This window comes from Oryctolagus cuniculus, chromosome 3 (assembly GCF_964237555.1).
Source record: "Oryctolagus cuniculus chromosome 3, mOryCun1.1, whole genome shotgun sequence".
NCBI classification, from domain to species: domain Eukaryota; kingdom Metazoa; phylum Chordata; class Mammalia; order Lagomorpha; family Leporidae; genus Oryctolagus; species Oryctolagus cuniculus.
Window position 1 is genome coordinate 184,964,664 of NC_091434.1, and position 12,124 is coordinate 184,976,787.

Sequence of the window (12,124 nt, forward strand, 5' to 3'; positions counted from 1 at the left end):
GAAGCTTCCTGCTCTTGGTGGTGGATTGGCCCAGCTCCGGCTGTTGCAGCCATCTGGGGAGTGAACCAGCGGATGGAAACCTCTCTCCCTCTGCCTCGGCCTCTCTGTAGCTCTGTCCCCTGCCTTGTGAAAAAAAACAAAAAAACAAAAAAAACCACTGACGCTCTTCTCTGGGGCACCGATGCTGTAGGTGAGCTCATGAGCCATAATGAGGGCTCACTGGCGCAGGGGAAACGCTAGGCAGATGACGTCATATTTAAACTTCATGTTGGTTTAGTGGAGGAGGCAAAGGATAAACTCAAAACACAGCGGGACGGGAATCACCCCCAGAGCAGTCTGTGGTGGGAGGAGCCCCCGCAGCCAGCGCGCAGGCCGGGCCCTGGGACAAGCAGACTCCACTAACACGCTTCCTTGGGTGTGGGCGCTGGAGATTTGGTACGAAACACCTTGGTTTTTTGTGGGAGAGAGGAAGGAGCAACTTGTAAGACCAGGGGCTGCTTATGATGCGGCACAATAGCAACAAATTAGATCGGCAGACATGCGGGCGGGTGTTGGGGGCAGCAGGGACACTGCTGTTTGCGTAGCCTGCGTCCCGATCAGACTGCCTGGGTTCAAGTCCCGCCTCCGCTTGAGCCGGCTCCAGCTCAGGCACAGCCTGGAGGCTCCGGCACCTGCCCTCCGCCCTCCACGGGACTGACAGGATGGGGTCCCGGCTCAGCATCAGCAGGCGTCTGGGGAGTGAACCAGGGGTTTGTCCCTCTCTAAGTCTGCCTCTCAAATAAACATTTTTTTGAAGAGACCATAATAGGCAGGAGGAAATTAAAAAAGAAGTGGGTCACCCCTGAGAGCCACCTTTAGCCTCCACTCCGTGCTCCTGGGCTCTGACAGTGTTAGCCCGAGGAAGAAGCTCGCCGAGGCCCCACGTCGCCCACCGCGGGCCGCGGCTTCCAGCAGGGAGAGGTCCTGTGCACACACCGCTGGCGCCCTGGCTGGTGCAAGCCCTCCAAGGAGACGCAGCCCCCAGAGCTGCCACTCCCGCCTCGGCGCCGCCCGGTCTTCAGAGGTGGACGCCCGGCACACACTGGGCACCTACCCTACCTCTCCCTCCGCGTCCCCGCCTCCAACGTCCCTCCGACGGCCGCCCGGCCCGGCGGGGGTCTCTGCAGCCGGGCCTCAGTTCCGCTCAGCGGCCGCCCTCTGCAGGCCTCGGGCCCACAGCGCCCCGAGGCTTCCCCGGGACCCGGCGCGGGGGCCGGGCCTCGACGGGAGCCCGGACCGCGCGGGCTGCGCGCGCGCCTCCTCGCCCCCGCACCGCTCGCGGGGCTCTCTGCGCGGGGGCTTTGTCCCCTCGGCTCCCCCGGCGCTTCACTCACACCTGCCGCCCGCCTTCCCGGCGCCGACCCCGCCTGGTCGGCCTGCACGGGGCACGCGCAGGGGCCGCCCGGCTCCGGCTGCGCGCCGGGCCCAGGCCTCCCGCGTCTCCCCGCGCCCGCACTCGGGAGGCGGGTCTTGGGGGAGGGCTGGGCCCGGCCACTCCTGGGCCGCCCGCAGGCAGGCGCCCGGCCGGCCGGGAGGTGGTGCTCGCCTCCCCGCGCCCCGGCCCGCGCGTTGCCGGGCAGCGGCTCCGAGGCTCCGAGGGGGCGGAGCGGCGAGGCCGGCGTGCGGCTGGCGGCCCCTGTCCGCGGTTCCGGCCCCCGGCCCGCCCCCGCCTCGCCGGCCTCGCTCCGCGCCGGTGCGCGGCGCCCCGTCCCCGCCGCAGCCGCAGCGGCCGCCCCTGCCGGGCCTGCGAGCGCCGAGCCGCGAGGCCGGGCCGGGGCGCCGGCCGGGAGTGCCGGGGGCGCGGCGCCGACGCCGAGGCGCGGCCATGGAGGGGGAGCCCCGCGCCGGGGCCGCGCTGTTGCCGGGGCCGAGCGGCCGCCGCCGCCCGGGGCTGCTGCTGCCCGGCCTCTGGCTGCTGCTGCTGGCCCGGCCTGCCTCGTGCGCCCCAGGTAAGCCCCGCCGCGACCCTGTCTGCGCCTCTGTGGCTGATATTTTCGAAACCTTGGCGTTCCCCGCCCATCTTCTTTTATTCTGCACGGCTCCCTCGCCCTGCTTTCTGGAGATGCGTCCCGGTTCTTCCTGGGCCCAGCGAATGCAGGCGCGGCGGACCGTGGCCGGTCCCGCCGAGGGGCTGCACAGCCGCCGAGGGTGAGGGAGCCCGGGGCGGGTCTGGGGCCGCTCCTCAGCGCGCGCCCTCGCCCTGCGAGATGCAGGCGCCGGGCTGGTCATTGTGCATGGCTGTCTGGCTGTGGCTTAGCGAAGGCTTTGGAGCACTGTATTGTCGGCGCGAGGGTCCGCTGGGGGCGTGTGCTTTCCGGCGGTGTGGCCCCCGCGGGCGTGCGTGGGCCTCGCCGGGGTCCCCCAGTGCACCAGGACACAAAGAACGTTCAGGACCATCTCTGGGGAAGCGCCCCGGCCACGGGTCTTTGCAGGGACGCGGCCGGCTAACGGTGTCACTTCTGCAAAGGCGTTCTCAGAACGATGGAGTGTGACAATATTTTGATTCTTGTGTCAGGCTTGAAAGGAGTAAGGGTTGCCTTGGTCTCGGATGCGGTTCGGTGGCTGCTCCCTGCTCCTCCGCGCGGCATGAAGAGGCACGGTTTTGTGCAGAGGCTGTGGGTGGGTTGTGTTGTTGAGGAAATGATTTAATTCGTCCTGCTTCTCTGAAATGCGGATTTGTGCACTCTGGGCCGACACAGTGCAGGCGGGGGCTGCCCCGGCGCTCACACACGCATGACCACTGTGGAGGCAGCAGAGGCAAGGTGGGGTGGAGAGCGAGTGTGCACCGAGCAGAGCCCGAGAGCCCAGAGGGCTGCGGGAAGCAGGGCCAGGGGCCGCCAAGTGGCCTTGGAAGGGGTCCCCAGGAGCTGGCCGTCGGAATTCTAACCGGTGCCACCTAGGGGTTGTACCGTGGGAGCACCGGAAGGACCTCAGGAATCGTGGACTGGGGCCCCTCCTTGGTCAACGAGGACACTGAAGCGGAGGAGTGGCCCTCTGCCCCTGGCCTTGGACGGAGCGCACCTGGAGGCTCCTCCCAGCTTTCCCGCAGGAGCCCCGCGGGGTGCTCGCTTCGCCCCCGCAGCGCCCGAGGTCCAGCCCCGGAGACGAAGTCATCTTGCAGGATGCTCTTGGCTTTGGTCAACAAAGAAAGCGCACCCGATGCCGCGGGATTCACCTGTGTGGACGCAGCGGTCACGCGTGCTTCCGTGTGCCCGGTGCCTCGTGCTATACACGTGATCCCGCGGCCTCCTGAGTCGGGTGCTGCTGCCCTATTTCACAGGTGTGGAGACTGAGGCCTCAGGAGTCGAGCTTGCTTCGGCTCCCTCCAGACTCCGTCCCTGACACCTTCCCCGCCGGAAGGTGGCCATCGGGAGAGGGTAAAGGGGTCGTGGAGAAAGTAAATTCTTCTGTTGATACCTTTGAAACGAAGGGTGGAGCTGTCGGTGCTACTGCTGCCCAACGTGCCTGTGTCCCCCACCCCAGCCCGCATGTCCACGGCAGGGGTGAAGGCACCGCTGTGTCCCTCCTCCTCCTGGAGCTGACATAATGGGAGTGAGATTTCATCGGCTCCCTAATTTGCGTGCTGGGCTGCTGGGGTTTGCCCAGCTCCTTCTGAGGCTGGGTGCAGCGACCAGGAGTGGAGAGGTGGAGGCCAAGACCCCTGTGCTCAGGGCCGTGGCTGCAGCAGGTGGAGGCCCTGGGCGGAGGAGGCTGTGGAGGTGGCCGGGCCGCCCGTGGGGTGCCGGTGCCTGCATCGTGGCTGTGGATCCTGGAAAGGGGTTGCATTTCAGTTGTTCGGCCCACGTGGGCTCTCTGTGCCCCCGAGCCCGCTTGCCCCTCCGCCTGAGTGTTGAATTTTCACCGGAGGAGTGGGGAGTGGAGGGGGCTTTGCCAAACTCTGCCATGCTGGTGAGCAGTGGGGTGGGCGTGTTTGGCCTAGCAGTGCAGACACTGCGTGGGATGCCTGCGTCCCGTGTCAGAGTGCCTGGGCTCAAGTTGCAGCCGCAACCCTGATTCCAGTTCCTTGGTGATGGGCACCCTGGGAGGCAGCAGGTGCCGGTTCAAGGGGTTGCGCTCCTGCACCTGCTACACACATGGTTCCTAATCCCTGGCTTTGGTCCTGCCCAGCCCCAGCCATTGCAGGTGCCCGGGGAGTGAAAACAGCGGCAGGGAGCTGCTCTCTCTGCCTCTCACTGAGGAGTGCAGAGGAAGCAGTGCTAGTCAAAGATGGCGCGTTGGCCCGGGCTGGGTTTCCCAGGTGAGGCCAGGTGCCCTCGGGCTGTCTGAACACTGTCTCCACCCTTTCTCCTCAGCTTCCCGTAATAGAGCCCACCTGCCAGGTGGTCCCCTTATTGCAGCCTGTAGTTAGGTTTCTATGCTGTATTGGTTTCCTGTCTATTCCTATTTCTTTTGGCATTTTTAAGTGTGTGTTTTTAAAACCATTTTTTAAGTTTGGTGTTGACCGTGCACTGTGTGGGAACGACTTGTGGTACTTGGACTCACTTTTGAACACAGTGCTTTAGGAGATCGGCTGCCCACAGGGTAGAAGGAAAGAACCCGGGGCTGGGGCTGCGGCACAGCTGGTTAAAGCCCCAGCCTTCGGCGTCAGCATACCAGGTGGGCGCTGGTTCCAGTACCGACTGCTCCGCTTCCGGTCCCGCTCCCTGCTAATGTGCCTGGGGAGAGCAACGAAAGATGGCCTAAGTCCTTGGGCCCCTGCACCCATGTGGGAGACTAGGAAGAAGCTCCTGGCTTTGGATAGGCTCAGCTCCAGCCGTGCAGCCATTTGGGGGGTGGAAGACACCCCCCCCATAACTCTTTCAAATAAACAAAACCAAAAATTTTTTTTTTAAAGGAGAGAACCGTGTCCCTTCACCTGGCTCAGAGGTATATCTTAGGAAACAGAGCTTTGCAGAGAATTTGGAAATTCACCTGTAGTCCCACAGCCTGGCGATAAGGGTTTTGTCTCTTTGTTGTTGAGATTAGAAATGAAAAAGCTTATCAGATTATATGCACAGTAGTATTTACTGCTTTTTACTAGATATGTAACTTAAACATTTCTTTATGCATTAAATATTATTAAAGACAGTTTTCTATCCTAACAAACTATTTAATTATTCTTTTATTTCTAGCTCTTTTGGCTGCTATAAATAAGCTATGATGATTAGCTTTGTGGATGAGGCTTTGTCTTCTTTCTGTGTGTGGGATTTTTTTTTTTTTTTTGACAGGCAGAGTTAGACAGTAAGAGAGACAGAGAGAAAGGTCTTCCTTCTGTTGGTTCACCCTTCAATGGCCGCTATGGCCAGTGCTATGCTGATCTGAAGCCAGGAGCCAGGAGCTTCTCCTGGTCTCCCATGGGGTGCAGGGCCCAAGCACTTGGGCCATCCTCCACCGCACTCCTGGGCCACAGCAGAGAGCTGGACTGGAAGAGGAGCAACCAGGACAGAATCCGGCGCCCCGACCAGGACTAGAACCCGGGGTGCCGGCGCTGCAGGCGGAGGATTAGCCAAGTGAGCCACGGTGCCGGCCGTGTGGTTTTTTTTTTAAATATTTATTTTAATTTATTTGAATGATAAAGTTACAGAGAGAGGCCAAGACAGAGAGAGAGGTCTTTCATCTGCTGGTTCACTCCCCAAATAAATGGCTGCAATGGCTGGAGCTAAGCTGATCCAAAGCCAGGAGCCAGGAGCTTCTTCCGGGTCTCCCACACCACGTGGGTGCAGGGTCCTAAGGACTTGGGCGTCTTCTACTGCTTTGGGATTTTTTTTTTTTTTTTTTAAGAAGAACGTATTTGAGGAAGGAGGATTGGATTGTGATGAAATGTAAGGCCCATGGCTGGATTCCTGCTTGCTTGTTCAGTGCTGGGTGCCTGGTAGGGGAGTGCTCAGTGTGCTTGCTGAGAGAAGCAAATCTGTGGAAGTTGTGGTGTTGAAGGAAACCCTTGACCTTTATGAGGTTATCTTCCATGAATATTATTTAAAAAAACTCTTGTTAAATGAATTTGTAACATTTTTAAAAAATGATTTTTTATTTATTTGAAAGGCAGAGTTAGAAGGAAAGATAGAGAGAGAGATACCTTCCATCCCTGGTTCACTCCCCAGATGGCTGCAATGGCCAGAGATGGGCTGATCGGAACCCAGGAGCCAGGAGTTTCTTCGGGGTCTCCCACGTGGGTGCAGGGGCCCAAGGGCTTGGGCCATCTTCCACTGCTTTCCCAGGCATATTTGCAGGGAGCTGGATTGGAAGTGGAGCAACCAACACTCAAGGTGGTGGAGTTATCCGCTATGCCACTGTGCCGGCCTCTGTAACATAGTTTTGATTTGCACTTTTTAAATTACTTTAGAGTTGACTTTGTTGTTTCTTACTTTGTGTGCTGTGAATTCTCTCTTTGTCCATGTGTGTGCTGTGGCATGTACATACTTACCTATCATGTGCATTAGAAGGCCAACGACCATTCCCCATCCTTCTCGTGCCCGTGCTCCCAGGGGATTCCCCTTGGCTTTGTGTGCAGTGCTGGAATGCAGAAGTCTACGTTGCTTTGATTAGCAAATCTGCTGTTCTGTTCTCTGAAGTCTTCCCTTGCATTTGTGCTTCTGGCATGTTCCATTCTTATCTTTCTCAATGTGCTCTTTCATTACTGGTCATTTTGGGATGAATATTTGTTTTGCTTTGTGACTGACTGAGCATCCTGTTAACAAAGACCTGGATAAATGTGTTGCAAGCATGGTTGCTGGCTGCCCAGCCTCCGCTTCATTCGTGGGACTCTGGGGGTGGGCACTTGGCCCGGGGGTCCGAACCTGCCCCAGTAGCTGCTCCAGGTTCCTGCTGCTGTGCATCCTGGGAGGCAGCACTGCTGTTCTAGCCACCGGGTCCCTGCCACCCAGAGGGAGTCCAGGAGTGAGCTTCTGGCGCAGACTTCAGCCTTGGCCCGGCCCAGCCTTCGTGGGCATTTGGGAAGTGAACCCGTGCATGGGAGCTGTCTCTCTCTCAAACAAATAAAAAATAGTTTTGATTTGCAGGATGTTCTTTGGCTGGGAGTGAAAGGGCACAGAGGGCAGCATTTTGAAATCCTCACTCCTGGCCTTTGGGAGCAGCTGCGAGAGTCCCTGTCAGGAAATGCTCACTTAAGCCTGCACAGACCCCAGCTGGGGAGTTGTTAGAAGCCCCTGGGGACCTAGCGTGCCCTGGGCGGCGGAGGCAGCTAATTGCTGTCTTGCGATCACGCCAGGTTGGCTTTCCTGGAGAGAAGGTCTGTGTCCTCACTGGTCCCCTGGCTTTCTAAGCTGCAGCCGCCTGCCTTTCATCCCGGCTGGGATCTCTGTCTTGAGCGGGGGCTGCGGGGCTTGTGGAGTGGTGGGGGTGGGGGTGGGGGTGGGGGTGGGGAACAGGGCGGGGCGGGGTGCCGACACCTGGCTCTGCGCATTTCTGCCAGGACTTCCAGGGGCCTGGGACAGGCTCCCTTGTCCTGAGCCTCCTTTCAGGGCAAGCACAGGTTCGTGAGATCAGCGGTGAGTTCCGTCTTAGCTGTATTTCAGGCCCACACCTCGGATGCCTTGGAACACACTTACTGGCAGCAAAGGTCCCGTCTCTGCTGGGTTTTTGTGACTTTTCCTTTGCCTGGTGGAGGTTCTAGAGCAGTGACCTGCCGAGGGCAGCTTACTCTGCCCAGTGCATCCAGTTGTTCTTCAAAACAAAACACAACAAAAACCACAACTCCCTCTGTTTCCCTCCTGTGCTCACGTGCAGGACACACCCTTTGCTGTCCTTTGTTCTCATCTCCTTGTCTGCGGTGGGGTAAGGTCCTGCCTGCAGCAGGTGTGTGCTCATCGCTTGCGGGTGCCGCTTCAAGTCCCGGCTGCTCTGCTCTGCTGCCGGTCCAGCTCCCTGCTGAAGCACCTGGGAAACAGCAGAAGACGGCCTTGCACTCCTGGCTTGGGATCGGCACAGCTCTGGCGGTTGTGGCTCTCTGGGGAGGGAACCAGAGGATGGAGGATCGATCGATCTCTCTCTCTCTCTCTCCCTCTACCTCTCTACCTCTCTCTGTAACTCTTTCAAATACATCAAATAAAATCTTGAAAAAATAAAAAAAAGAAAATGCAGAATCCCAGGCCCTTCCCAGCCTTGTCAGTCAGAGTCTGCACTGAGCAGGAGTGCCTGGTGATCGCACACGCACAGCTGGAAGTTGAGAGGCCCCGGGCCAGGAGGAGCTGCCTCCCGATCCAGCCTCGCGGGAGTGAGTCCTGGGGGAACACTGGGGCCCGGGCAGCCGGGGCTAACTCTGGAGCTAATCCAGGTCCCGGGAGACCTGCAGGTGCACCCGCCTCTGGGAGCAGAGCTGTGTGCGTCGTGTCCAGCAGCCTGCTCCGTCCCCAGGCACCGTCGGGATAGCTGGTTCTCCAGACGTCCCAGGTTCATAACTGGATTCCTTGTCAGCGGTTGGCCGGTTAGGAAAATACTGAGATGCAGCCACGTCGCCAGGTGAGCTGCTGCTGCTGCTGTGCTGAGCACCCTTGTCCCTCCCAAGTGCCCCCCATCAGGACGCTCCTGCCCTGCCCCCCTCTCCGGCTTGCCCAAGGCCCAGCATGCACAGCGGCTGCCCCAGGACTCTGCTGCAGTCTTATTGTAAAAGCCTTTCTTACAGGTGTGAGGTGGTTATTATTTTAGATTTTTAAAAAGTATCAATTCTTTAATCAATGAGTAACAGTTCTATACACCTGTGGGGTGCCATGGGCTTCGTCATCGCCTGTGGGTATCATGTAATGGCTGACGGGGAGTCTCTTGTCCCCAATGTGACACTTATGAGGGATGAGAGTGAGCAGTGGGGGGTGAGAGTGAGCAGTGGGGGGTGAGAGCAGTGGGGGGTGAGAGTGAGCAGTAGGGGGGGGAGAGTGAGCAGTGGGGGGAGAGTGAGCAGTGGGGGGTGAGAGTGAGCAGTGGGGGGAGAGTGAGCAGTGGGGAGGGAGAGTGAGCAGTTGGGGGGAGAGTGAGCAGTGGGGGGAGAGTGAGCAGTTGGGGGGGAGAGTGAGCAGTGGGGGGAGAGTGAGCAGTGGGGGAGAGTGAGCAGTGGCGGGAGAGTGAGCAGTGGGGGAGTGTGAGCAGTGGCGGGAGAGTGAGCAGTGGGGGGAGAGTGAGCAGTGGGGGGAGAGTGAGCAGTGGGGAGGGAGAGTGAGCAGTGGGGGGAGAGTGAGCAGTGGGGGAGAGTGAGCAGTGGCGGGAGAGTGAGCAGTGGGGGAGTGTGAGCAGTGGGGGAGAGTGAGCAGTGGGGGAGGGAGAGTGAGCAGTGGGGGAGAGTGAGCAGTGGGGGAGGGAGAGTGAGCAGTGGGGGAGAGTGAGCAGTGGGGGGAGAGTGAGCAGTGGGGGGGAGAGTGAGCAGTTGGGGGGAGCGTGAGCAGTGGGGGGAGAGTGAGCAGTGGGGGGAGAGTGAGCAGTGGGGGGAGCGTGAGCAGTGGTGGGAGAGTGAGCAGTGGGGGGAGAGTGAGCAGTGGGGGAGAGTGAGCGGTGGGGGGGAGAGTGAGCGGTGGGGGGAGAGTGAGCGGTGGGGGGGAGTCAGCAGTGGGGGGAGAGTGAGCAGTGGGGGAGAGTGAGCGGTGGGGGGAGAGTGAGCAGTGGGGGAGAGTGAGCAGTGAGGGAGGAGAGTGAGCGGTGGGGGGAGAGTGAGCAGTGGGGGGGAGAGTGAGCTGTGGGGGGGAGAGTGAGCAGTGGGGGGTGAGAGTGAGCGGTGGGGGAGAGTGAGCTGTGGGGGGAGAGTGAGCTGTGGGGGGAGAGTGAGCAGTAGGGGGAGAGTGAGCTGTGGGGGGGTGAGCAGTGGGGGAGGAAAGTGAGCAGTGGGGGAGAGTGAGCAGTGGGGGAGGAGAGTGAGCAGTGGGGGAGAGTGAGCAGTGGGGGGGAGAGTGAGCGGGGGGGGGGGATAAGCCATGGGGGTGAGAGGTGGAGTCCGTGGCCTCAGGTCTATGTCTCCCTGGTGATTACTGACTCTGTGGTATTTGTCACCCACGTGTTGGCCTCTGTGTGTGGCCTGTTCTTGGCAGTGCTGCTCCTCTGCTGTGTTGAGTGGCCCTTAGGTTAGGTTTGAGTTATCCCGGTAATCTGGCGGTGGTGTGGCACTGATGGGCATTATAAGAGCATGTTATAGACTTGATCAAGAAAGCATGCAGAAATGGTAGTTGGGAAATTGAGGGAGAGTAGAAGTGACAGGTGGATAACTGACCAAAATGGGGCGGTTCGTGTGGGCAGACAGGCCCCTGTACGAAGGGTTGGGTGAAGGCGCTGCCGGAGACTGATGGGTGGGAGTGAAGTCTGAGTGGTGCAGGCTCTGTGCGTGCCAGGCGCATGCCAGGTGTTTGTCATGCAACATCTGACATCTGGCAGAGCCGGGCGGAGTGGAGGGAGCCAGAGGTGGCCTGGAGCGGCAGTGTGGAGGCTGGCTGGGCGGGCAGGAAGTGAACAGGGTGTGGCGCAGCGGGAGAGGCTGGGAGGGAGGGGGGTCTGGTGCCTTAGGAAGCAGGCGGGGCAGCACTGGGTGCACCGGTCACTGGGGTTCAAGGTTTCCGAGGTGGCTGGCTCCCTAGGGTAGGCGGCAGGCACGCGCCGGTTGCTGAGTGTGAGTGAGGGCTTTTGGGTGAATAATCTCTACACTTCCTGGGAGCTTGGCACCAGGTCGTGGGTGGCTGGAGTGGCGTGAGAGGAGGGGCGTTCCCTGGGGTGTGCCCACTTTCTGTGCCGTCACCACTGCCGCTGTCCTTGCCAGGCTGCCACCGTCTCCTCTCCCGATGTCTGGGTTGGCCTCCACCCGTGTTCTTGCTCTGGTCAGTTTGTCTTCCGCCTTCAGCGGGTCTTGCTCGAGAGCCTGGTGGCTCCCTGGTTTTCGTCATACTCCAGGCCAGAGCAAGGCCTGTGCTCAGTCCCAGGTTTGGGGCAGGGTGCGGGGGTCTGAGGAAAGGGACACAGTAGGTGCAGAACTTGCACAGCGTAGGTGCTGCAAGGGGCCAGCAAGGTCTTTGTGCCGTGAAAGCCCTGCCCTGTCCCTCGGCAGCTGGCGGGGCCGGGCCAAGCCCCAGCCCCAGCCCCTCCAAGGCCCGATGCCGGCTGCTCTGGACGGGCCGTGTTTGTTCAGTGAGGGGATGGCGAGGGGCGTGGTGAGGTACAGGCCTCCTGCACGGGTGAGGAAGTAGGAATAAGCCGGTATGCGGCGGGGTGGGAGGAGACAGGTATCGCTGGGAGGGGAGGACGAGGGACCCCCGGTGAAGTCTCGGGTTGGGGGTGGGGCGCAAGGGAGAAAGGGAGCTGGTTCTGGGGACAGGTGCACCGGCGGGTGTGGGGTGTCGGTGGAGGGGCAGGTGAGGAAGGCACTGGCGGTCTGAGAAAATGCGGTGGTTTCCGGAGGAGAGTGAAGGCAGGCCAGGCCGCCAGAGGGCCAGTCTTGGGAGCAGGCAGAGGCTCTGGGTGGGAAGTGAGCAGGCGACAGGGCTCCTGGCTCGTGGAAGGCGGCGATGCTCGGATGGGCCCGGCTCCCGGTGCTCAGCCGGGTGTGCAAGGCTGCGGAGGCATTCGGGAACCCACCTGGCCGCGTTGTTCCCTCGTCTGCTGTTTGGGCCTGTGGAAGGAAGCCTTCGTCACTGAGCGTTTGGGGTGCTGGGATTAACTTTGGAGCCAGCCAGTCTGGAGGGCTGCCCTGAACTGCTGGGTAAACACTGCTGGGGGAGCCTCCCGCAAAACAACCACCTTTCCCAGCAGCTGTGAGGGCCCCGGGCACAGCCCCCCCAGACAGGTGCGTGGGGGTTGTGGTGGCTCCTCCCAGTGTGGGCCCCAGGCCTTGTGCAAGTTCACATGCTCAGGCCCCACCTTTTACCGCCTCCAGGTGCCTCAGTGCACACTGGCCTAGGCCGCTTCTCACCAGGCTGGGTGCATTTCAGAATTTTTGGTTGTTGCCTAATTAGTGGGAAGTCATTGATTTGTTAAAATCCAAGTGGGCTGGGAAGAATGGGGCCAGGAGCCAGCAGGGTGAGGGATGTGCCAGGGCCGATCTTGTCACAGGAGACAGGGCCGCCCACCAGGGCTTAGACAGGCACCTGCAGGTAGTCTGCAC

At 60.5% G+C, this 12,124-nt stretch overlaps 1 protein-coding gene across 2 annotated transcripts in view; it reads left to right on the top strand.

Annotated features, from left to right (window-relative positions):
- Window positions 1–1,764: 1,764 nt before the first annotated feature.
- Window positions 1,765–12,124, top strand: part of KIAA1549 (KIAA1549 ortholog) — a 150,082-nt gene continuing 139,722 nt past the window's right edge. The window contains exon 1 of one of the 2 annotated variants that reach the window (XR_011387521.1): window positions 1,765–1,988. Coding sequence is in view for 1 of the 2 variants with exons in the window: in XM_070071444.1 (XP_069927545.1) it covers window positions 1,865–1,988 (124 nt within the window). In the remaining variant the exon portion in view is untranslated. The remainder of the gene's footprint in view (window positions 1,989–12,124) is intronic. The other variant, XM_070071444.1, reaches the window with a different exon arrangement.